General features: G+C 54.6%; 1 protein-coding gene across 1 annotated transcript in view; it reads right to left on the bottom strand.

Moving 5' to 3' along the window:
- NFATC1 (nuclear factor of activated T cells 1) overlaps positions 1-16,525 on the bottom strand; it is a 73,063-nt gene extending 56,538 nt beyond the window's left edge. The window contains exons 1-2 of the mRNA XM_042782602.1: positions 16,501-16,525; positions 15,228-16,359 (exon numbers count right to left, since the gene is read on the bottom strand). Of these exons, the coding sequence (XP_042638536.1) occupies positions 15,228-16,359; positions 16,501-16,525 (1,157 nt within the window). The remainder of the gene's footprint in view (positions 1-15,227; positions 16,360-16,500) is intronic.
- Positions 16,526-24,019: the final 7,494 nt, after the last annotated feature.

Below are 24,019 nucleotides of genomic sequence, written 5' to 3' on the forward strand. Positions count from 1 at the left end.
AGCCTGGCACTTTGAACTTGGACTTAAAGCCTCCAAATTGTAAGAATAAACTCCCGTTTGTTAAGGCCATCCATTTGTGGTATATATTCTTGTCAGAGCAGCACTAGGTAACCAAAATACCACCCTAACCCTTGAGGTCACCTGGAAGTTAAGTAACAGATTGCCTCACAAAATAAAGAATATCACCCATAGGTATGGTGCTCCTTAAAAAAAGTCATCTATATGAAACAAAATGGTCAATGACTATTTAAAAACAAAGACAAGACAGTATGGGAGCAGGAAAACTAGATTAATGGAAACAGAACAACCAGAATGAAAATAAAGAGATTTCACCCATTGTGAGAATGGAACAAACATCACTGAACGTGTGTAGCTGCCCACCAAAAGCACAAGATATTATTTTTTTAAAATTATATGATGCTGGGGTTTGTTTCAAATAGTCTGGGAATGTTCAGATGAAGCAAGCTGGACTGTGCTGGTTATCACTGAAGCAGGTGACACGGTGGGCTTCACAGTCCTCGTCACTGTGTCTTCTAAATCTTCGGTCATAAAAAGTAAAACTTGTTGCCATCAAGTCGATTCTGACTCAGCGCCCCCCACAGGGATCCCAAGGCTATAAATCTTTACAGAAGTAAACTGCCTCATCTTCCTCCTGCAGAGCAGCTCATGGGTTTGAACCATTGACCTTCTGGTTAGCAGCCAAATGCCCTACCAACTGGCCACCAGTTGTTGTTGCTGTGAGGTGCCATCGAGTTGGCACCGACTCATAGCAACCCCAGGTACAACAGAATGAACCACTGCCTGGTCCCGTGCCAGCCTCACAATACTTACTATACCTGAGCCCACTGTTTCAGCCACTTTGTCAATCCATCTCATTAAGGACCTTCCCCTTTTTGGTTGACCCTCCACTTTACCATGCACGATATCCTCCTCCAGGGAATCGTCCCTCCCAACAACATGACCAAAATAGGTGAGATGAAGTCTGGCCATTCTTTCTTCCAGGACAGATTTGTTAGTTCTTCTGGCAGTCCATGGTACTTTCAGTATTCTTCACCAACACCACAACTCAAAAGCAACTCTTCTTCGGTCTTCCTTATTCATTTTTCAGTCTTCACATGTAAACGAGGCAAATGAAAATACCATGGCTTGTCAAGCGCACCTTAGTCTTCAAGGAAACATCTTTGCTCTTCAGCACTTGAAAGAGGTCTCTGGCAGCAGATCTGCCCAGTGCAATACAGTATCCGATGTCTTCACTGTTGCTTCAATCGGTGTTGATTATGGAACCGAGCAATATGAGATCTTTAACAACTTCAATCTTCTTTCCATTTATTGTGATGCTGTTTATTAGACCAGTTGTGAGGATTTTTGTTTTCTTTATACTGAGGTGTAATCCATACTGCAGATTGTAGTCTTTTATCTTCATCAGTAAGTGCTTCAAGTCATCCTCACTTTCAGCAAGCAAAGTTGTGTTATCTGCATGTTGAAGGTTGTTAATGAGTCTTCCTCCCATCCTGATGCCACATTCTTCTTCATGTAGTCCAGCTTCTTGGATTATTTGCTCAGCATACAGGTTGAATGAGTATGGTAAAAGGATACAGCCCTGACACACTCCCTTCCTGATTTTAAACCATGCAGTATCCCCTTGTTCTGTTCGAATGACAGCCTCCAGGTCTATGTTCCTCATGACTACAATCAAGTGTTTTGGAATTCCCATTCTTCTCAGTATTATCCATAATTTGTTACAATCCATACAATCAAATGCTTTTGCATAATCAAGAAAACACAAGCAAACATCTCTCTGGCATTTTTTGCTTTCAGCCAAGATCCATCTGACATCAGCAATGATATCCCTCGTTCCATGTCCTCTTCTGAATCCATCTTGCATTTCTGGAAGCTCTCTGTCAATATACTGCTGCAACCGTTTTTGAACTATCTTCAGCAAGATTTTACTTGTGTGTGATATTAATGCTATTGTTCAATAATTTCCACATTCTGTGGGATCATCTTTCTTTGAAACAGGTACAAATATGGATCTCTTCCAGTCAGTTAGCCAGGTAGCTATCTTCCAGATTTCTTGGCATAGCCCATAAGTGTCTCCAGTGGGGCATCTGTTTGTTGAAACATCTCAGTGGGTATTGCGTCAATTCCTGGAGCCTTGTTTTTCACCATCTCCTTCAGTCCAGTTTCAACTTCTTCCCACAAGACCATTGGTTCTCGATCATGTGCCACCTCCTGAAATGGATGAACATCAACCAATTCTTTCTGGTACAGTGACTGTGTATTTCCTCCATCTTCTTTTGATGTTTCCTGTATCATTCAATATTTTTCCCATAGAAGCTTTCAATATTGCAACTTGAGGCTTAAATTTTTCCCTCAGTTCTTTCAGCTTGAGAAATGTCAAGAATGTTCTTCCCTTTTGGTTTTCTAACTCCAGGTATTTGCACATTTCATTTTAATAACTGACTGTCTTTTTGAGCTGCTCTTTGAAATCTTCTCTTCAGCTCTTTTGTCTTGTCATTTCTTCCATTTGCTTTAGCTACTCTCCGTTTAAGGACAAGTTTCAAACTCTCTTCTGACATCCAGTTTGGTCTTTTCTTCCTTTCCTGTCTGCTAAAGGGGCAGGGAGGTGGCATCTTTTGACTGCCTCTAACCCCACAAGAGGAACACAGAATCACCATCAGCAGCCCAAGGCCTGTTCTTATGAGGCCAGACATGCCACCACCCTCCAGCCCTCTTACCAACCTTGACACCAAGCATCCCTCCCGCAGCACCCACCACCTCTCTGCTGGGTTCGATAATTCGCTGCAGTGGCCACACAGAACTCACAGATTATGGGGTTTATTAGGGAAGTAACAGGCTACAATTCAAGTTCAGGAACATGCTCAGGATACAGTTCCTCAATCAGGACAGTCTCCCCTCTGCTGTGCCCTTAGACATGCCTCTCTGGTCCTTGGCCTCTCAGCCTGGCCTCCGCCTCTGTAGGGCAGGTATGTCTGCCGCTTTGTCCCATGCTTCTTGGTTCCACTGCTGCCATCTCTCAGCCAGGCATCTCTCTCAGCTGGCAGTGAGGTTCCCCCTCTGCCTCTAGGAGGGTTTATTTTGAGCCTGGCAGATTGGCAAAACTAACCAATCCCAGCATCGCAGTTCTATACTCCTGAGAGAGAGTGAACTTTCCCAGAAGAGTACTTCATGTTGCTTCAATGGAAATACCCCAGGTGGGTGACTTTAACATTCAGTGCCTAAGGTATTTTGACTGCTAACCAAGAGATTGGCAGCTCAAATCCACCAGCCACTCCTACAGAAGGAAGGTTAGGCAATCTACTTACGTAGGGATATCACCTTGGAAACCCAAGGCAGGGTCGCTATGAGTCGGATCCAACTCAATGGCAGTGAGCTTGGTTTTTGGTTTTTTTTTTTTTACTCAGTTCCTCATGGTAAATTCCACCATGGAGTTAAGTGCCAGTCTTATTATAGGGAATAACTACTACCAGCTGCCCAGCCAAGTTGACACACGTCTGCATGGTCCCACCAAGTAATCTCATGGGAGTTACAAAGACTATGGCTAGGAAAGCCATACCATGCAACTCACTACACCGTACCGCCTTTTTAACGACCTTTTGATTTCTTCATGGATGATGTTCTTGATGTCATCCCACAATTCTTCTGGTTTACAGTCATTGATATTCAAGGCATCAAATCTATTCTTCTGATGGTCTCTAAATTCAGGTGGGATATAATTGAGGTCATATTTTGGCTCTCGTGGACTTGTTTAAACTGTCTTCAGCTCCAACTTGAACTTGCATATGAATCAATTGATGGTCTGTTTCACAGTCAGCTCCTGGCCTTGAACTCCATCACCTTTTTCCACAGAAGTAGTCAATCCAATTTCTGTGTATTCCATCTGGTGAGGTCCACATGTACAGCTGCCATCTATGTTGTTGAAAAAGGGTATTTGCAATGAACAAGTCATTCATTGGTCTTGCAAAATTCTATCATCTCTGGTGTCATTTCTATCTCCAAGGCAAAATTTTCCAAGTACTGGTGATTCTTCTTTATTTCCAACTTTTGCATTCCAATCACCAATGATGATGAACACATCTTGATTGCATGCTTGGTCAATTTCAGACTGCAGAAGTTGGTAAAAGTCTTCCATTTCCTTGTCTTTGGCTTTGGTGGTTGGTGTGTAAATTTGAGTAATAGTCATATTAATGGGTTTTCCTTGTAGGCGTATGAATATTATCCTATCACTGACAGCAAATACTTCAGGACAGATCTTGACACGTGCTTTGTGATGATGAATGCCACACCATTCCTCTTCGATCTGTCATTCCCAGCATAGTAGATCATATGTTGTCTGATTCAAAATGGCCAAAACCAGTCCATTTCAGCTCACTAATGCCACGGATATTGATCTTTATGCATTCCATTTCATTTTTGACAACTCCCAATTTCTCTAGACTCATACTTTGTCCATTCCATGTTCTGATTATTAATGGATGTTTGCAGCTGTTTCTTCTCATCTTGAGTCGTGCCGCATCAGGAAATGGAAGTCCTGAAAGCTTTACTCCAACCACATCATTAAGGCCAGCTCTACTCTGAGGACGCAGCTCTTCCCCAGTCGTATTTTGAGTGCCTTCTGACCTGAGGAGCTCATCCTCCAGCACTATATCGGACGATGTTTTAGGGCTATTTTCCAGTAATATATCAGACAGTATTTCACTGCTATTCATAGGTTTTCACTGGCCAATTCTTTGAGAGGTGGATGGCCTCTTCCTTCTTCTGAGTCTATCTTAGTTTGGAAGCTCCACTGAAACCTGTCCATCATGGGTGACCCTTCTGATATTTCAAAGACCAGAGGCATGGCCTCCAGCCTCATAGCAACACACAGGCCACCACAGGACGACAAACTGACAGATGAGTGGTGTGCCACCAGAGCACCTAATAAAGAGTAAGACTCGGAACATGTAACAACACGGTAGCCGCGCTGCTCTGGGCAGTGTGATCGTCAGAGGTTCCCACTTCATTCTTCTACAGTGAAGGATATGATTGCATAACAAAAAAAAAAAAAAAAAAGACTTTTCTGGTTTCCAGTTTAATCTCTGGTCTCACCCTGACCATGAGCCCTGTGACCTTCTGAACGACAATCCTCTCTCTGCAAACTGGTTTGCACCAGAGACCGTCCGGGGCCTTTCTAAAACCCCAGCTCCTCAGAAGGAGCTTCCCACCTCCTTCAGAGACACTCACTCCCATGGCAGCTAGCCCTGACCAGTCAACGAGCACCCAGGGTCTCAGGACAAGCTGTTCCTTGGGGTTGAGGCTCCCAGTGTGGCGAGAACTCCAAGGAGGCAGCTCTTGTGATCAGATGGTTTGGGAAAAAGCCTCTTGATTCGAAATTTTCCAGTTCAAACCCAGTGTACTCAGTATTGAGAGGGAACCGTAGAGGCAGTTACAACTCTGTAAGGGTGATATAGCTGAAGCGACAACTCTGAATCTGGCAGAACTAAAATCCACCTGAGGGAAGATCTTCAGGCTGAAAGGAAAATGGTGTTTCCAAAGTCAGAAAGGCACACGTTTCCTCAAGTATGGGAAACAAGGGCCTCACAGGGTACTGTGTTTTTTCCCTAATTAATGACAAGAAAGGCTACCCCCGCAGGTCTAAAGTCCACAGCCATCCTCGCCACCACGTCCAGAGGCCCCTCCAGCATCCCTGCAGGAGACAGAGGCTCCATCCACCAGAGCCTCGTAGCCAGCTGGACCACCCAGGAGTTCTCCTGCAGACTCACCCAAGTTCAGTGCAGCCCCCGTGACTCTAGGCCGTGAGAACGTTCGTCCCACCCAGGAGAGGTCAGCCTTCCCAGGATGGCCGTCCAGAGCTAGAAGAGGGGCAGGTGGAGCCACCCACACCTAGACTCTGGTCTCTATTGGTGCTCAGACCAGGGCCCAGGGGCACGATCATCATGGTCACTCTGAGCAGGACCTGGAGGCAGCAGAGTCAGGGTCACCCTGACCAGGACCCGGGGGACAGGACTGTGACATGTGGCGGTCACTCTGGCCAGGGTCTAAGGTACAGGACTGTAATGGTCACTCTGACCATGGCCCAGGGGGCAGGACCATCATGGTCACTCTGACCAGGGCCTGGGGGCAGGACTGTGACATGTGGCAGTCACTCTGACCAGGGTCTAGGGTGCAGGACCATCATGGTCACTCTGGTCAGGGCTGGGGGTCCAGGACCATCATGGTCACTGTGACCAGACCCCACCAGCACACCTGGTGTAACCCTCCACAGATACCCCTCCCTGGGACGTTCACCAACACAAAATGACTGCTCTACTATCTGGAGCCAATGAGAAGCCTTCCTCCTCAACAAGGCCTTCCTAACAAGAAGATGGAGAAAGCGTTTCCTAGAAACTTTCAGACACTCTGGAGAACAGGGCTGAAAACCTAGGGGAGTTCTCGTTTGGCAACCCAGACTCAGGAGCTCAGGAAGAAAAGACATGGGGGAGCTCAGCCCACAGGAACTCACTCTGATAGCCAAGGCCAACATCTAAGCGACTTCGCTGCTGACACATGGTTCCTGAGGCCCATTCTCTGCCCTCGGGACTGGCCCAGCTGGCACAACGGAGGCTGGGGACCTTTCTCTTGGTCTTTGCTCTCAGAACAAAGGTGAAGCAGCAAGCACTTCTGAGCCAGAGGTCAGGGAACGAGTGAGTGAATAAGGGAATGACTAAACAAATGAGTGATGGACAAATGAATGACGTGAGTGACGTAATGAATGAGTGAACCAGTGAACGAATGAGCAAATGAAAGAACAAGTGAATGAATGAATGCCGAGTGAGTAAATGAAGTGAACAAGTGAGTGAATGAACAATGAGTGAATGAATGAGTGAATGAGTGAAGGGACTGATGGACGGGCAGAGAATGAATGCCCTGCAGGGAGGACCCCACGGAGGGGAGCCACGAGCAGGGCCCCCGTCCCACTTCCACCTCCATGCTGGCACACAGGGCATATGCCCTGACCCTGAGAACACCTGTCCCCACCCTGCATGGCTCCTTCGGCCGCCTCCCAGGCACTGAGTGAAATGTCAGGAGCTCCAAGTCAGGAAACAGCAGTCCAGTCGTGGGCAGGTCCTGGCTTACCTTCCCTGGGGAGGTAAATCATGCTCACCTCTTGCCCTGGTGAACCTCACGTTCCTTCTGAATCTTTCTGAGACCGGACTGAGAGAGAAGCGTGTGAGTGTGCTTTTTCAAACGGCCGAAGGGAGTGGCTGTGGCTCAGGATACGCCCTTGGGAGCTATGACAAATACGTTTGTTCCTCCAACAGCCAACAGGAGCATAGCAAAACAAGGATGACTTCTCCCTGGGGGGCCGAAGCAGCTCAGAAGCTAAGAGACATGCAGCGTGACGTCTCGTGGGACAGAATGCCCTTTATCATCAGTGACACACCTGGGCAGAGACTCATGGTGGGCAGACCCACACCGTGCGTGGCCAAGTCCCTCTGCAGGGGACCTACTGCCTGGTCACCTTGCTGTGGCAGAGGATGTGGCCAAGAGCCGACTGCATGCCCTCCTCCCTGCACACACATTCCTGCCACGAACCACTGCCCCCTCCCTTTTCATCAAGGAATCTTCACACAGGCTTCACCTCATCCATACTGGGACCCCAGGCACCAGTGACAGAGTGCCACAGAGCGTGCCATCCAGCAGGTCTGCTGACCAGCCTCTCCCCAGAGGTGGGAACTGCAGCCACCCTCTACAGGTAAGTCAGGTGGAGGTGCGGCCCCAGTGTCCCTGAGGGAAGCACCATGCTGTGTCCACAGCAGGAGCCTGGGCCTGTGCTTCCTGTTCTTTTACTGTGCCTGGAACGTTCTTGTACCTCGGTTTCTCCTCCTGTAAGTGATGCTTTCCACCTCCCACAAGGGGATGTGCTTACCAGAGCTGTGGGGGGGACGGGCCCAGGCTGCCAGGCCACAGGGCCATCACAGTGCAGGGCTTTGCTGCCAGCAGCACGGGTCTCTTCCTGTTGTTAACATAGTAAAGCGTCCATAACCAAAGCCCTGCCTTGTAACAACTGTTTTCGTGTTCACAGTTCAGCGGCACGAGTAACAGCTACCACGTCGTGAGACCATGTGCACATTTTTAGCCCCAAACAGGAGCTCGGTGCCTCTTCAGCAAGAATTCTGGCCCCACCCCCAGCCCTGGAGACCACAAATCCACGGTCGCTGTGGATTTACCGGAGCTGGACACTTCGTGTACGTGGGATCACGCGGTCTCTGTCCTTCTGTGGCTGCTATCCGCACTCAGCACGTTTCCAAGGTCCGCCCATGTCATTCGTCCCTTTATGACCGGGTGACAGTCACTGCATGTCCACACTCAGGCCTCGTCACCCAACCTAGGCTCCCTCGGGTCAGCCCTGGCGCCTGGGTGACAAGACATCCTGGTGCCCTGAGTGAGTCGCCTGCTGCGGACGATGGCCTGGTGGCATCCCACAGTACCTGTGCAGCACCTAAGAGAACTCCACTGTAGGCAGTATCAGCTGGCAGTGACCAAGGTACCCAGTCAACCACGTCACAATCCCCAAGGCACACAGAGGCCTTCTGATGAGAGCAGTGGCTCTTCAGCTCATTGCGAGGACACGGGGTCCTGCAGGGTTAACCGCTCAGTGGCCAGTGCCCGGCTCTCTCTACAGAGGCCTCACCTCTGAACGGACCGGAAGCCTAGCCCAGGTGCAGACGGAATTGATGAGACTGTGGTACAGGTGGAATCTCAGAGGGAAACGAAAATGTGCCAACCTGAGCCTTTCAAGCACTCTGCTTGTCAAAAGCTGACTGAAAACCCACGTGTCAGACTCTGGCTTCCAGAAGATGCTGTGGTGGTCTGTTGTCATTGTTCTTAGGCGCTCAACCATGAGTCGCGTCGGCTCCGACTCATAGTGACCCTACGTGCAACAGAACGAAACATCGTCCAGTCTTCTGGCAGGCCACGGTATTTTCAGCATTCTTTGCCAACAGCACAATTCAAACGCATCAACTCTACTTCGGTCTTCCTTACTTGTTGTCCAGCTCTCACATGCATATGAGGTGACTGACTTGGGTGGCTTGGGTCAGATGCCACCTCCTCTCTGATGCAGACCCTCATCACACACAAGAGCACTGTGCTCAAGCAGCCAGGAACCAGTTAATAGATTCCACTGTCTTGCACAGAAGTGCCTTGCTTCAAACGTGAGCTATCGCTGTCTGCCCTGCCCGCGTTCACCCCCCAGGCTGACACACTGTCTTCTCCGTGCCTGAGCCAGCACAGCTGCAGGCACCATGGTCACCAAAGAGCCTACAAACACACCACGTGGTTTCTGGGGAAAGTCTCAGCAGAGATGAGGCTGTTTTGTCTGGGGCTCCGAAGCATGTCGTTGTCTTCATTGTCCCTATGGGCATGACACAGTTTGGCGACTCTCAAAACTGAGGACACAGGTGTCTGCTAGTGAGCCCCGCTCCCTCCACACGTGGATCCTGCCATCATCAGACAGGGCGGTGGGGGTGCACCCGCTGATCAGTGACTCACACGTTCATGAAATCAGCCAACAGCCAGAAACCAGTTCATTCTCTTAGGAACCTTAAAGCCCACAGATTCATTCCCAATTATCCCAGCTCTGGGAAAATGAGGCCCTGGAGTTCGCATCTCTGCTCTGCGTGGCTTGTCACACCCAGCTCAGCACTGCGAGCAGGAAGAACACATCCTTCCACACACATATCCAGGTAGACCCAGGGAGCTGGGGAGACCTGGCTCCTTCTACTCTCAGTCTCTTTCCTCAGGCATGGTCAAATCTTGGTGGGAATCATCAGGCTGGCTTTTAGTTAGACACCAGCATCACCAAGTGCCTTACCCATGCATCCACTGAACTGCAGGGCCTAGGAGGGAAGGCACCAGAGCCCTCCCAGTGAGCTCCTGCTGCTGCCAAGACACGGCTGAGGAGGCCTGGCAGCAAGGTGAACCCTCTGAGACCAGCAGTCTTTGTGCCAGCACGTTCTTACTCCTCAGCTACCCGGTCCTGCGTGCTGTGCCTGGCCACAGAGCCATAACGCAGGCTGTGGTGGTGCCGTGAGCACCAGCTCCATCCTCACTCTCAGCTCCACAGGAGACCGTGCCAGGGGCTCCACAGTGAAAGAGCATGGGCCCTGAGCTGGACGCCTCCAGGAGGACCCGCAGTCTCAGAAGCACATCCTCCTTCCTCTGTTTCAGATGCTTCTGGAGCACAGAATGGTGCGGTGTGGACAACAGTCCCTACCTGCCACACACATGGAACAGTGTGGACTCACCCTTGGGAGTTTCCAAGGGGTTCCAAGGTGATAAATCCTCACAGAACTTAGAACCTCAAGGGTTCTATTCTACTTCCTGAGTTTGGTGTTGGCCATCTGCTGAGGGATAGCAGGGATGCCCTAGAGACACTCCTATGGCCACCACCTCACGCAACCCACTGAGGTTCCCCTATAATACGTTAGGGAAACACTCTAATGCCTGGCCCACAGGCCTCATGGTTCTGAGTCTACACTGGCCATCACCAACCACTGCAGGCCCACGGGCCCAGGGTTCTGACTCCATACTGGTCATCACTGTCCACTGCAGGCCTGTGACCTGCATGCCCACCAGGGCCCAGTGAGCCGCAGCACTCTTGCTTAGATGTTGGGGATCTACAGAGATTACATCCCAGCATCACTTGACGACCAAGGCTAGAGAAATGTCCTCCACACCTGGGCCCTGGAATGTCTACAAAAGCACCATCCTCCCTCAGCAGCCTACCCCCGGACTTGCAGAGACACTAAGTCAGGAGCAAAACAGCCCTGTAGGGTCTTTAGAAATTCCAGACTGAGACTGCATTAGACAGATACAGGATTTCCTTTGTATCTGTCCGTGTCCTGACTGACCTTATCTTAAACGTAAATTCTGAAATAATTTACAAAATGCAAGTGTGGTCTTGGTTTTATCAGATTCTGGAAACTAACAGCACATACACCTAGCATGACTGTTATTCATATCACTGAAACTTTGAGAATCTCAGCCAGAAACCCAAAGAAACAACGTATGAAATAAGCAGATTTGGACAGGTAGCTGCTGAATGTCCGAACCAGAACCAATGACCCCCTTGACCCTGTCTTGTGCCTCAGAATCACTAATATCTTTCTAAGTCCTCAATTCAAAACAGCAAAGGTTCCTGCAGAAGAATTCAACAGTGTGTTGGTGTAACAGATACTTGCATTAAAAATCCTTCTGCCTTCACGACTAGTTCAAGACCAAATTCCTCATACAACTTCACTTCCTTAAAAGCAAAGCCAGAGCGATCCTCAGCCCATATGATTGTGAGACCAGAAGAACAGATGGTGCCCAGCTACCACTGTCAACCACTCGGAGGGGGATCTATGTAGGAGATCCTGGATAGAGAGGGAGAACAATGTGGAACAAAACTCAAAATCATGAAAAGGAAAGGACCAGGTTTGCTGGTTTGATAGAGCCTGGTGGAACCACTGAGACTATGGCCCCTGGCTGCCCTTCAGGTCTGGAATTGAACCACTCCTGTGGCTTCCAGCCAAACAAAAGACAGGCATAGGAGTTGAACATTTACCTGAGATAGATACACTCCTTGGAAAGATCAATCCTGGGAGAATAGAAGGGTTTGTGCACAGGGAGACAGCTCAGGGGGCAGGAGTGCATGGAGGGATGGACACAGGGAAGAGGGAACGATCAGGAGGAAGTGGGAGGGGAGCTGTTGCATTGGGGTAAATTGTAGTCAATGTCATGAGACAAAGTGTATGTGAACTGCTGTATGAAAATGAATTTGCTCTGTAAACTTTCACCCAAATCACAATAAAAATTAAAAAAGAAAAAAAAGCCAGAGGTGAGGCTGGGTACAGACAGCTAAAGACATTAACCCTTCTGAAGCTGAGATGTTCCATGTGCCAGCTCTCAAAAAGAGGCTTATCGACAGCAGACATGCAGCTGCTCCGAGTGACCGCTGACTGCTCAAGATGGGTGAGCAACCAAGAGACAAGTGATCGGCTCCTGAAGCTAATTCCCTGGAGGCAAGCACACATCACTAAAAGTCACCATCTGAAAACTACCATCCGGACATCGTCCCGCGGCGGGCACGGGCACTCGGGCTTCTGCCTCCCCGCCCTCCCAGTATCTTCAACACATGCCACCGCTTCCCGACTCAGTGAACTGCACACAGCACTGTCACCAAGCAGTTCTACCCTTGAGGGATGTGGCTGGGCGGAATTACTGGCCACAAAGGACGCGTGTGCCAGCGGAACACGAGAAGCACTAGACAGATGCTGTGGCTGCTGTGACCATCAGCACCATCCTGGGAGAAGGGAGAAGGTGGAGAGGAGCCCTCTCCTTGCTGAGGAGTCGTGTGCTCTTAACTTGACACCAGGATGTAGGTACTGGTGCCATCAAGTCAACTCTGACTCATAGCAACCACCAGTGACAGAGAAGAACTGGCCCACAGGGTGCCCTTAGCTGTAACTTTTACAGGCACAGACTGCCAGGTCTTTCTGTCATGGAGCGTCTGGGTAGGTTTGAATCACCAACCTTTAGGTTCGCAGATGAGCACTTAACTGTTGAGCCACCAGGCCTCCTTTGATATTAGGTTTGGAAAGCTGATTTTCCTGGGGGTTCTACCACATGGTTACTAGTAAGAATGGAAGCCCCACCCCTTAGACAAAATGACTGCTCCCTCATGCTAGGAAGCCACCAGATACCGGGACTTCCACTGCTCAGATGTCACCCTCCGCACTGCAGCAGGTATGTGACATCTCTTCCTTTGAAGCCCTAGGAAGGGAGAGGCCAGGTCAGTGCCGAGGAATGACACACGGCGCCCTCACTGCCTCCGAGGAAGATAGGCGTATAGTGATTTTTGTTTGAAAGTTCCTTGTTGTGTGGTGACTACTATACCACAGGACAGGGGACACCCGTTGGCTGAGACAACCCAACACCAGGCGTGGATAGAGCCATGATCCAGGCCATGGCCTGCAGCCCGTCACCACCCTCATGTCCTGCATGGGCAGGGTCCATGGGAGGGAGTTGGGTCACTCTGTAAATGACCTGGCATTCCATTTCAACCGTGGCTTCTCGCTACCCTCGAGCACTGGCCAGTGAGATCACCAGCAAGCACATTGCAGGGAACCAGGACACATATGTCAATGAGGGACCAAAACAGTGGAAAAACTTCCATGTCAGCCCACTACAGACAGCTCTTCCTACTCACGGCATTCACTCCCAGGAAGGTGAAGGGCATCACACCTCCTGGAGGGCCGGCTGCACCACCAGGAGATAAAGGTAACAGGAAATGTGCTCCAGATGATCGCCACTGAAGTTCCCAATTGGAGGGAAAACTGCGTCCTGTGCTTCCCACCACCAGGCCCAGGCGTCCGCCCATCGGTGCCCTGGGAGTCGTCCACAGCCACCGCTCGGGCCTGAAAGCCAGGCTGGCCCCCCATGTCCCACGACCCCAGTTCTCTCTGCATAACTGCTCCTCCCTTAGTCTTGGGAGAGACTCTGACAGTCACTGACCGGTAAAACACACAAGACAGGAAACTGCCACGTTCTCAGGATGCAGGCGTGTGGGAGAGGCCTGGCCTCTGCTCCAGGTAAAAACTGTGGGGTCGGTGGGCAGGATGGTGATTCACGTGCCCATGTCTATGGCTTAGACCCACATTGCTCTGCTGACAACTCAGAAGACAGCAAGCTTTACAGCATTTCAAGCTGAGTTACATGATGTGATGGGAACATACGAACACCCTATTAGTCAAGAGGTAACTCTTGCTTTCTCTCTGGTTTCCCAACTCCTATCTCACAGCACGCCAGTGGGAAGCAGGTTAGAGCAGGTGGTGGCAAACACCATCAGCTCCCAGTTATCTCTCTACTCAAACACTCAGGAAGGTGACAAGGGTGCAGCCCAGCCTAGGACCGACACGCTCCATCCACACACAGCCCTGACTACACACCATCCACGCACAGCCCTGACCACATGCCATCTACATGCAGTCCCGACCACACACCACACAGCCTAGGACCAACACGTGCATCCACACACAGCCCTGAGTACATGCCATCCATACACAATCCTGACCACATGCCACACAGCCTAGGACCGACACACTTCATCCACACACAGCCTAGGATCAACACACACTATCCTCATGCCCCGACCACACGCCATCTACATGCAGCCCTGACCACACACTGCAGAGCCTAGAACCAAAACATGCCATCCACACACAACCTAGGACTGACACATGCCATCCTCACACAGCCCCAACCACATGCTACACAGCCTAGGACCGACACACGCCATCCTCATGCATCCCCGACCACACGCCATCCTCACACAGCCCTGACCACATGTTATACACATGTTTAGCTTCAGGAAAGAAAGGGGCTCACAGCCAAGAACAAACGTCAAAGGAGAAGCCCCTTACAGGTTGTCTTCATCAGAAGTCCCTCTGCCCTGTCCTGCCTCCGGATACCATCTTGTAAGAAGGGGGCAGAGAAAAAAAAGTGGCAGAAAACTGTGACCCCCGTCCCCATGCAGCCTGGCATGTGTGTGTGCAAGCATCTGCATCCAGGGTGCTGGCCCCACTGGGGGCACCAGAGCCCCGGTGGCCAGCTCCACCCGCAGGAGATGGCACAGTGGGTGTCTGTGGGAAACCCTAATCCAGACGGCAGTCTGCCAGCTCCTCGTGGCCCAGCTGCTCAGAGGGCCACTAGGTAAAAGTGAAGTGAGCACTTCCATGGCCCCAGAAGAAGCAGCACTTCAGGCTCCCGGGGAGAGATGACAACAAGGCTGCAGGCACCACTCCCGCCCGAGGCCAGCGCCATCCCCAGGGAGGGAGGCTGCTGCTCCCAGCACCCGCCCGCTGCTCCAGTGCAATTGTGGCTGAGAGGGAAATGAGAAAGCAGGGAGGCAGAAACGTGGTGGGGCGGCTCGGTCTGCTCTGCGCACTGAGGGAACCCACAGCTGGTGCCAGCAGACTGCAGTCCAAAAGGTTCGAGTCTACCCAGAAATGCCACGAAAGAAAGGCCTGGCCGTCTGCTTCCAACACATCAGCCACTGAGAAGCCGCGGAGCAGTTCTGCTGTGCTGTCCCGGGGCACTGAGAGTCAGAGGCGACTGACAGGGGAGGGCTCGCGTCCCCTAGGTAGCACTCTCAGCCAACCGTTCTGAGCACAGTGACTCACCTCATGTAAGAAGATGGAGACAGGGGCTTGGGCTTCGCCCAGGGGCAAGGGGCCTGCGGCACTGACAGGTACTGGTCACAGAAGGTGCCCTTTCGGATGTGCTGGAAGGCAGGGAACTCCTCAGGGGAGAAGGTGGTGGCGGGCGCAGGGGCTCCGGGGTCCTCACTGGCCGGCTCCACCTTGAGTGCCATGGCGGCCGTGTGCTCCAGCGTGGTCTTGCGGGCCTTGACGGGCACACCGTCACCCAGGTCCAGCGAGCTGTCGGTGGACAGGGCATTGATGGCTGCCACGATGGCCGAGCTAGTGAACTGGGTGGAGTCACCCAGCCATGTGTCATCAGTCACGCTGACGCGAGGCGAGCCCTGCGGGGACGGCGTGGGCGAAGGGTGCGACGAGCACGACAGCCGCCGCCCATTCAGGCCGTACTTGCGCTTGTTGCAGGGTGAGGAGGGCCGGGAGCCGCGAGGGCCCAGCCAGCTCTCCTCAGTGACGCTGGCCCTCGGCGAGGTGGATGGTGAGTGCCGTGGGGAGGCCAGCAGAGTGCAGGCCCCTAGGCCCCGGGGGAAGCCATCCTCGGGGTCGGTGGTCTTGGGGGACACACAGGGGGACTGCCAGGGAGACGTCTGCGGGGACACGTAGGGGTACGAGTAGTTGGACTCGTAGGAGGAGGCCTCAGAGTTGCAGCTGCGGGAGGAGAGGCTGCTGGCCGGGCTCAGGCAGGAGGGGTCCCGGTAGGCCTCGAGGCCAGGCAGTGGCAGTGTGGCCGTGGAGGGTGCCCGCCTGGCACCAGGGACAGTGTCCTCCACCTCCACATCGTGGAAGAACGGGTTGCTGCCTGGATGCAGGCCCAAGTAGGATGTGATTTCAATGCGGGGGCTCTCCAGGGCTGGGCCGCCATTGGGCCTGGCACCGCCCGAAGGCAGGAAGTAGCCGGCAGGCCCGCTGTCCACTGTGCCACCGTACCCCGAGGGGTGGCCCGTCGATGGGAGGATGGAGATGACAGGGTTGGACGTCTGCAGGTCATGGCACGGGGCGGGCAGTGTGGGGAGCGCTGTGCTGAGCGGCAGGCCAGAACTGGCACCAGAGGGTGCGTAGCTGTAGTGTTCTGGAAGGAGAAGAGTGACATGAGGGGCTGCTCGTTATTGGCACAAAAGCTCCTGGCCAGAGACCAACGCAGGCCCCTCCACCAGACCCCTGGCCCCCGCACCAGGCACAGCCTCAGGCCTGAAGGCCGTCCACCAGCCAGAAGGTTCTCCCGCTGCCCGCTGCCTACCGCCCACCATCTCCACCTCCCCCATCGTGGCCCCTGCAGCACACCCAGGCATCTGCACCCCACCCGACCCAGAACTCACAGGCCCTCCCTGTCTCTGCTCCTTCGGCACGGAGGCCCCCAGCAGGGCCCAATCATCTAGCCCAGTCCCTGTGTGGTTTTCTCCTGAGCACCAATCACAACGGCACTGTCTGTGGCTGCCTTTCACATAGGTCTCGTGCACTCATGGACTGACTTCTGTCTGTCCGTCTGTCTTGTTCCACTGCCCGTCTCGGAGCTTGGCCCATAAATGGTGCTCGGTTGCTTAGTGTGCAAATGAGTGAGCCCACGAATGAATGACTTAGACACAGAGGCCAGACTCCTCAGGCTCGGACGCAGTGCTCGCTGGCCTCCAGCTGCAAAGATGCCGCATCGGGGCAAAGACACGGGTCTGGGGCCCCTCTCAAGAGCTGGCCTGGCTCCCACCCAGGAATCCAGCTCAAAGAAGGGGACCGGGGAGGACCTGCATGCACAGCAAGGCTTATGCGTTCAGTCGGCTGCAGTACAGCCCGTGGCCAGGTCAGAGTGGCCACCCTTCCACTGTGATGTGGCGGAAACTCCCTCAGTAAGCCCGTGTCCCTGCTCAAAGCCCCCCGCAGTCACCGGCAGAGACGGACCTAGCACCCCAAGCAGCCAGGCATCTCCCCCAGCATCATGATTCCACAAACAGCTCTCCTCAGAGACAGCGTCTTATAAGCCGAGAAGGGAAGGCCACAGAGAAAGCAGCTGGTGCCGACAAGGAAGTGTGCCTAAGTGTGCCTTTCACACAGTGGCTCAAGCGCCCAGTGCGTCTGACTGCCAGATCAAAACAGCGCAGCTGCAGATGGGACAGTGAGCGACAGTCAGGACAGGCCACGCACATGCAGCTACCACCACGGTCCTTCCTCCCACTTCATCACTGCCACCAGTTGGAACTTCTGTAGTTTGCCTTCACCACGGTTTAAGAGACAGGCCTTGGCCACTGGTGGCTCCAGAGCTGTGGACATGTTAGCACACCACGAACGGTCAGGGCTTCTCTCCCTCCATGGCTGGCCCAACGTTTCCAAAACCATTCTAAACAGGACTGAGTTAGGAAAAGGTAACAGTGATCAGGGAATAAGCCACAAACTGCAGGATTCCAGCTGTGTGAGCCCCTGGAGATGGCAAGACCACATGGATGGCCAGCAGAGAGTGTCTGCCCGGAGCAGGGATGGACAGACGAGCACAGGGCACTTCTAGGGCGGTGGCAGTGTGATGGTGGCTACGTGACAGCATTCGGCATCTGTCAGACAAACAGAAGCCTAATGTGAACTGTGGACTGGATTCAAGGCCATGTGTCAACACTGGGCCATCGACTGTAACCAGAGCACCATGGGGTGTGTGGGGGGGTGTACGGGAACTCAGTCCTTCCCGACAGCTGTTCTGTAAGCCTAAAATGGCTAAAAAAGTCAAGTCTCTTAAATTCTGAAAGAGGAGGACTCAGACTCTCAGAGGGACAGGTTCAAGCGCCTATGTGCTTTCAGGCAGAAGTCAGACGGGAACTGCTCGCTGTTGGTTGCCAGTGACTCCTCGGACCCCAAGCACAAGAGGACAAAGTGTGCCCAGGCTGCCATCCTCAGTCACTGCTCTGCTGGAGCCCGTTGTGGCAGCCACCGTGTCAGTCCATCCGGCTGACTGACTAATTCAACCAAGCACAGGAGGGGATGGGACGGACCACTGTCCCACGAAAGTGCCTTTCTAACCATGAGCCAATTTTCACCCAGCGAGCGTGAATGTGTGTCGCAGGGCAGGCGTTTCACAGCTAGCGTCAACAAGGAGTTTCACTATGTCGGGCAGAGTCTGAGAGGAGATACAAGCTGATAAAGGCTGCATCCCCTGGATCCTGGCTCGCTCCGGGGCAGAGGCCTGCTGCCACGGGGACCTCCCGCGTGTGCCAAATCCGTCAGAAAGAAGTTTCTTCAGAAAATGGTGTCGTCAGTGACCAGCACTGCCACCAAGTCTCCTACTCTCCAGACGAGGCCAGTTTCTAGGACAAGACAAAGTCAGCCTCCCACCTCACCCCCGGGCAGGATGGACAGACGCAAGGACACAGCACACTGACTGCTGGGCCTGCTCAATTCTTTCTCCTCCTCCTTCCTGTTAGAGGCACACAGCCACCTAACTTTGAACAAAGGATAATTTTCCATTTTAAACAAAGCCATCCACTTTAGAAGTCTGAACAGCACCAGGCATTTAGGGTGACAGGAAACACGGCATCACGCATAAATGTGTGATCCACGCGACCACGCGACCGCGTCCACCACCCTCCACCTGACTCCCACGGGCAGTCTCCAGGCCCTCCCCCACCGCAGTCTCTCCTCTGGCTGGCGGACCGTAACCTTGGTCCGGTGGGGTGCTGGGGTCACACGCCTCTGTCTTCCTGGCTCCCAACCTCCAGGCGTGATGTGCATCACCCTGACACCCAGCGGACTCTGCCCCAGCTGCCATTTATTTGTCAGCAGGAAGGGGATTCGAGGAACAAAGCCCCTGGCCACGTCACACCCACACCGCAGGAACGGGGTGGCTACAGCCACGCCAGGACCAGAACTGCTCCAGGACCAAGGAGGCAGGCGCTGAGGGGAGAAGGGAGCGACCGGAAGCGTTTCTGAGTAAAAGCCCTCTTGGGCTGTCCAAGGAGAAACAGGCTGAGGGACAAGGAAGAAGGCCCCCATCCCTCCAGCCTGGGTGCGGGTCGCCGCCAGGCAGAGGCTGCCGGGAAGCCATCTCTGAAGTCTCCCAATAAAATGAGGTTCCGGGAAGAAAACAGAAAACACGGCGTCTGTGCTACAGAGTCCCGCACAGCGAGAGTTTCCTTCTTTAAACCAGAGACGGGGGCCTCAGATAGCCCAGCTTCATGGTGAGCACCAGACACGGCGCAGGGGGGCTGCCTGGGCTGCAGGACCTGACCCGCTGTCAGGACCACCGGCCAGCGCCCCACCCCCCACCAGAGGCCAGGCCGCCCCTCCCCCCATGGCGCCCCGCCCTCCCTGGGTGCGACCAGGCTCTTTACAACCCCTATGGCGCCCCTCCCCCACCCTCACCCTGGCTCTCCCGCCCCTTTCCTGATGGGACCCCTACTCTGCAGTCAGTGATGCCCCCCCTCTCTTCCATTCCCCCTCCCAGTGTCCCCTCGATTTGGTTTTACTACAGCCTGAAAGGTATTCAAATTCAAATTATTTAACTATTCAAAAGTTTGCATTCACGTGGGGTGGACATATTTCCAGAAACTTCCTCAGCCCTTGTGAGCTGTTCAGGCTGATTTGTGTCATGTCAGGCTCCACTAGAGAGCTCAACACCTATTAAAGTCACCTTCTCCTGGTGCCCTGGGGGCTGGCTATGTGCCAGGAAGGTTCATTAAATTACAGCGGAGCCGGTGACCAAGAAAAGCCGCTCGGGTGGGCCGCAGCAGAGGGGACAGAGATGCGGCTCGAGCCTCCAGGCACAGTGGACAGCCTCCAGCGGCCACCCTGCTGTGCAGTCCCCGTGTGTGGTGCTGGGTGCCCAGCCGCTGCAGGACACCCTCGGGCCGGCCCAGCCGCCTGCCGCCTCAACATGCGGCAGGACCCGCCTCCCCCGAGGATTCAGACTCACTGGTTTCACTTCTGAACAAGGGAAAAAGTCCCGGGACAGGTCAAAGGCGAGCTGCTGCGGGGGCCTGCGCCCCGGGACGCCACCCGGCCTATCACAGGGAAAGCCGCCCTGTCGGTGTCACGTCGGCGTTGCCACCAGACTTTCCAGGTGGCAGGGAGCAGTGTCTCCCCGGGCTGCAGCCCCCAGACGTCTGGCAACAAGAAGATGGGCGAGGGTCGGGCCCCCCGGGTTTTCTGGGCAGGAGGGCACTGGATTCTCCTCGCAGGCTTCAGCTGCCGTGGCCAGAGGCCAGGAGGGTCAGTAGCTGGGCTCAGGCCTCCGGGCGACACGTCCCCTTTGCAGAGGGCATTGGAGGCCATTATGGACACTGGCAGGAATGTCACTGTGCACAGTGGACACTGGACAACCAGCAGAGTCCCTGGCTGGCCGCTGGGAGCTGTTTACCTAGTATGTCCATGGGTGGCCCGCCACAGCCTGGCGGATGGCGTCTGACAGACAGTAACAGCAGGTGCCAGAGAGGGGGCTGACAAAGGCAGCGAGAAGGGCCTCCGCGCGGTAGCAGACAGCACTGACTGGGTCCTGAACGCGTCGTCCCGTGAGCACTGACCGCCTGCATCACGTCCAGTCACATCTCAGTCACCGGCTCTCAGAACTAGGGAGGAGTGTTGTTCACCAGCCACGCTCTCCCTCAGAGGAGACCCCCTTAGATGAAAACCCCTGGTCCCCGTGACCCCAGCCCAGTGCCAGGTAACCCGGAAAGGGTGGCTGCTGCCTCACTCCCTCGGGGCCTTCCTTCCAGACATCTCAGCCAGCAGGAGCACCTCTCCTCGGGCCTCCTGCCCCGGTTGGCCAGCCCCCGAACCCAGGCGAGGCCCTGCCCCTGCCACCGCAAAGGGTACAGCCCCATTGCACTGAGAGCCACTATCCCCGAGCGGAGGTGTCCCGCTGGAGGGAGTCCAGACCCCACCCAGAGGCCTCACCAGTTTCCTCCGAGTTGCCACGGCGACCGCCCTGGCAGCACCGGGCAGGCCAAAATAACTTCGAAAACAGGCGCCCGCAGGCAGGCGGGAAGCGGTGGCCACACCCACCCGACAGCTGACAGCAAACCAGGGACTTCCTTCCACCCAGGGGGGCAGGGGGCCCGTCAGCGGGGCAGGGGAAGATCCTGCCTGCTGCAGCTCCTCCTGGGCCCCTGGCTGGGGGACGTCGCCTGTACCTACCTGACGCAAATTTTTTAAAGAAATTATTTTTCCTTTATCCCAAGCAATAGTTACCAAGTATCTAGCCCGCTAGCACTTAGAAGAAAGAAAAGCCCTCAGAGCTCAGTGAGAGACATCAGGCCGGGCAGGCAAAAAGCCAAATACAAGCAGGGTCACAGAGGCCACCACGGGGCTGGACAAACACTCCCACCCACCCAATGACCGCCCACTGCCTCCGGACGGCCACGCTCCAAACTGCTCAGAATGGCCGGCCCGGCCCCAGCCCCAGCCCCAGCCCCAGCCCCAGCCGGCAGGATGCCTGCTGTGAGTGCAGCTGGATGAGGCGTCCGTCACTGCGAGTGACAGTCTGCGGCTCGACAGACAGCCACTCCACGTACGGTGGCACCCTCTGTGACAACACAGAAATTTCCATGTTCAGTGTCATCTGGAGAACACAGCATCACCACGCTTCCCAATCCGGCCGATTCACTCACTCACTGGCCCACTCACTGGTCCACTCACTTGCTCACTCACTCCTCGTTCACCCACACACTCACTCACTCATTCGTTCAGTCACGTGCAGACTCCTCTGGCAATACCGAGGTGCCACGACAGGCCGTCAGGCAGGGCTGGGGACCGAATGTGAGAATTAATCCACAGAGCGGCAATAGCAGAGAGGAGAAAACGCCTGGGTGTCTCTCAAGGGAAAGAAAACAGGAACATTTTCTGATGCTCCTGAAAGGCAGAGGGAGACCACCTCTGCAGAGCCTCCCTGTATCCGAACCCGACCCCACTCAGGTCAGTGCTGGGCCCAGCCTTCCCGGGCCCCTGGGGGGCTGGAGGACACAGTAACACTCAGAGCCTGGAGGCTCTCAGCCCAATTCTGACCTGAACTCTGTGTAAGACGGGCCACAGGGCCACCTGGAGCTCAAGGCAGAGCAAGCCCCGTGGCACTGGGCTCACTGGGTGGACACGCAGCAGGGCGAGGGGAAGCTGCCCCTCAGATCACTGGGGACAGGAGGACCCCAGGGAAACCAGGCCCTCGGACATTGGTCTGGCTGCCGCCAGTGCCGGGCCTGAGTGAACCCTCGCCAGCGTCAGTCCTGAAAATCGAGGGAGGGTGCCTGGAGAAAGAGCCAGCTCACCTGGGTCAGTCTGGCCCCGAAGACCTGGCTCCATCCTGCCCAGCACTTGTGCAGCAGGGCGTCTGATGCTGGGACATGGGCATGAACTCATACTAAGTGACCACGTGAGCCACCAGGAAGTACAAGCCCCTGGTGACAGTGAGAATCCCCCTTCTGAAGGTCTGGCCTCCCACTGAGGTATTGTCCTGGGAGACAGGAGCAGCTGGGAGGTGACCAAAGATCAGCCCCATGTGCAAAGAGGATTCCAGAACATGGGCAGAAAGGCCTCCTCAGAGGACCATGCTCAGCCCTTAACAGAGGTCCATGTGGCCATCTTCCTACTGTCACAGCCATGCAGCTGAATGGACTGAAGAGGGGGTGGAGTACGGGTAGAAAGTCCTTCAGACAAACACACTGATGCCAAGGGGGTTAAGGAAAGCCCCAGCACTCACAGAACGATCCCAGGGCAGCGGGCCAGCCAAAGTCAAAGCAAGAAAGGATAAAGTGGCCCACCGGGCAGCCTTCTCCACTTCCCGTCCCATTTCTCTACCCGCCACCAGCCCTGGCTCCTGCAGACCACAGCCAGTCCGCAGAAAAGGGAAGTGACTGAGGCCGCTGCTCAGACATGGCGTCTCAAGTTCAGACCACATCTGCCTGGTTGGGAGTATTCTTAAAAGACCAGCACGACGCGGCCTTTCTCAAAGAGGCTCCTGGGACAATCCAGCAAATGCTACCCTCTTCACAAACACTGACTTCACCTCCCCTGCTCTTCCGTCCACAATGGTGGATGCTTGTCACTTGCACGGAAAGCAGAGGTGGCCGCGCAGGCCTGCTGGTGGCGTGCGTCCCCGCCCAGGAGCTCCGGGGGCACTGAGACCTGCAAGCGGGTTACTGCCATCCACTAGCTGACGGCCAGCGGGGCATCCACCCTGGGGCTGCTTTAGTCTACCTGTGGTCTGTTCATCTACTCCACTGGAATCTTTACTTTTGACAGAGAACAGAAAGTGAAAAAAGGAGCTCCTGTCCTGTGCACTTCAGGCAAGCTGCAAGCTGGGCCCTGCACCCCGGCTCCCCCACAGGCCCAGGCAGGCCGAGCTGGGCAGGTTCCGCCCTGGCAGGTGCTCTCGGGTTACAGGCTGCGGGAACCGGCCGCCCGCGGTCTGAACCCCCGGCTGGCCCGGGCGGGTCTCAGGCTCGGCCCGGTGACAGAACCGTGGTCCCCGTGGAGAAGCATGCCTGGCAACTCTGCCGGCCATCTGTGCCCGGGTCACACTTTCCGAGCCCTGTGCTCGGACACTCGCTTCCCTGGAACAGCCCGTCCCTCGGCCCCCGTGGGGCTACCCGCCCCTCCTCCAGGTGCCTGGGGCCCGGGGCCGCCCCTCCGGCCCTGTCCGGCCGGCCGCGGGGACACTGCTGCTGGGGTGCCCGGCGGAGGCCGCTAGTCCTCAGCCCCTGCTGCCCCTGCTACGGCCCCCGCTGCTCCCCCCACTGCCCCCACGACCTCCACTGCTCCCACGACCCCCTGCTGCTCCTACGACCCCCGCTGTCCCT

This window comes from Orycteropus afer, unplaced genomic scaffold (genome assembly GCF_000298275.1).
Source record: "Orycteropus afer afer isolate SDZICR_OR568_19922 unplaced genomic scaffold, OryAfe1.0 scaffold00385, whole genome shotgun sequence".
Classification (NCBI taxonomy): domain Eukaryota; kingdom Metazoa; phylum Chordata; class Mammalia; order Tubulidentata; family Orycteropodidae; genus Orycteropus; species Orycteropus afer.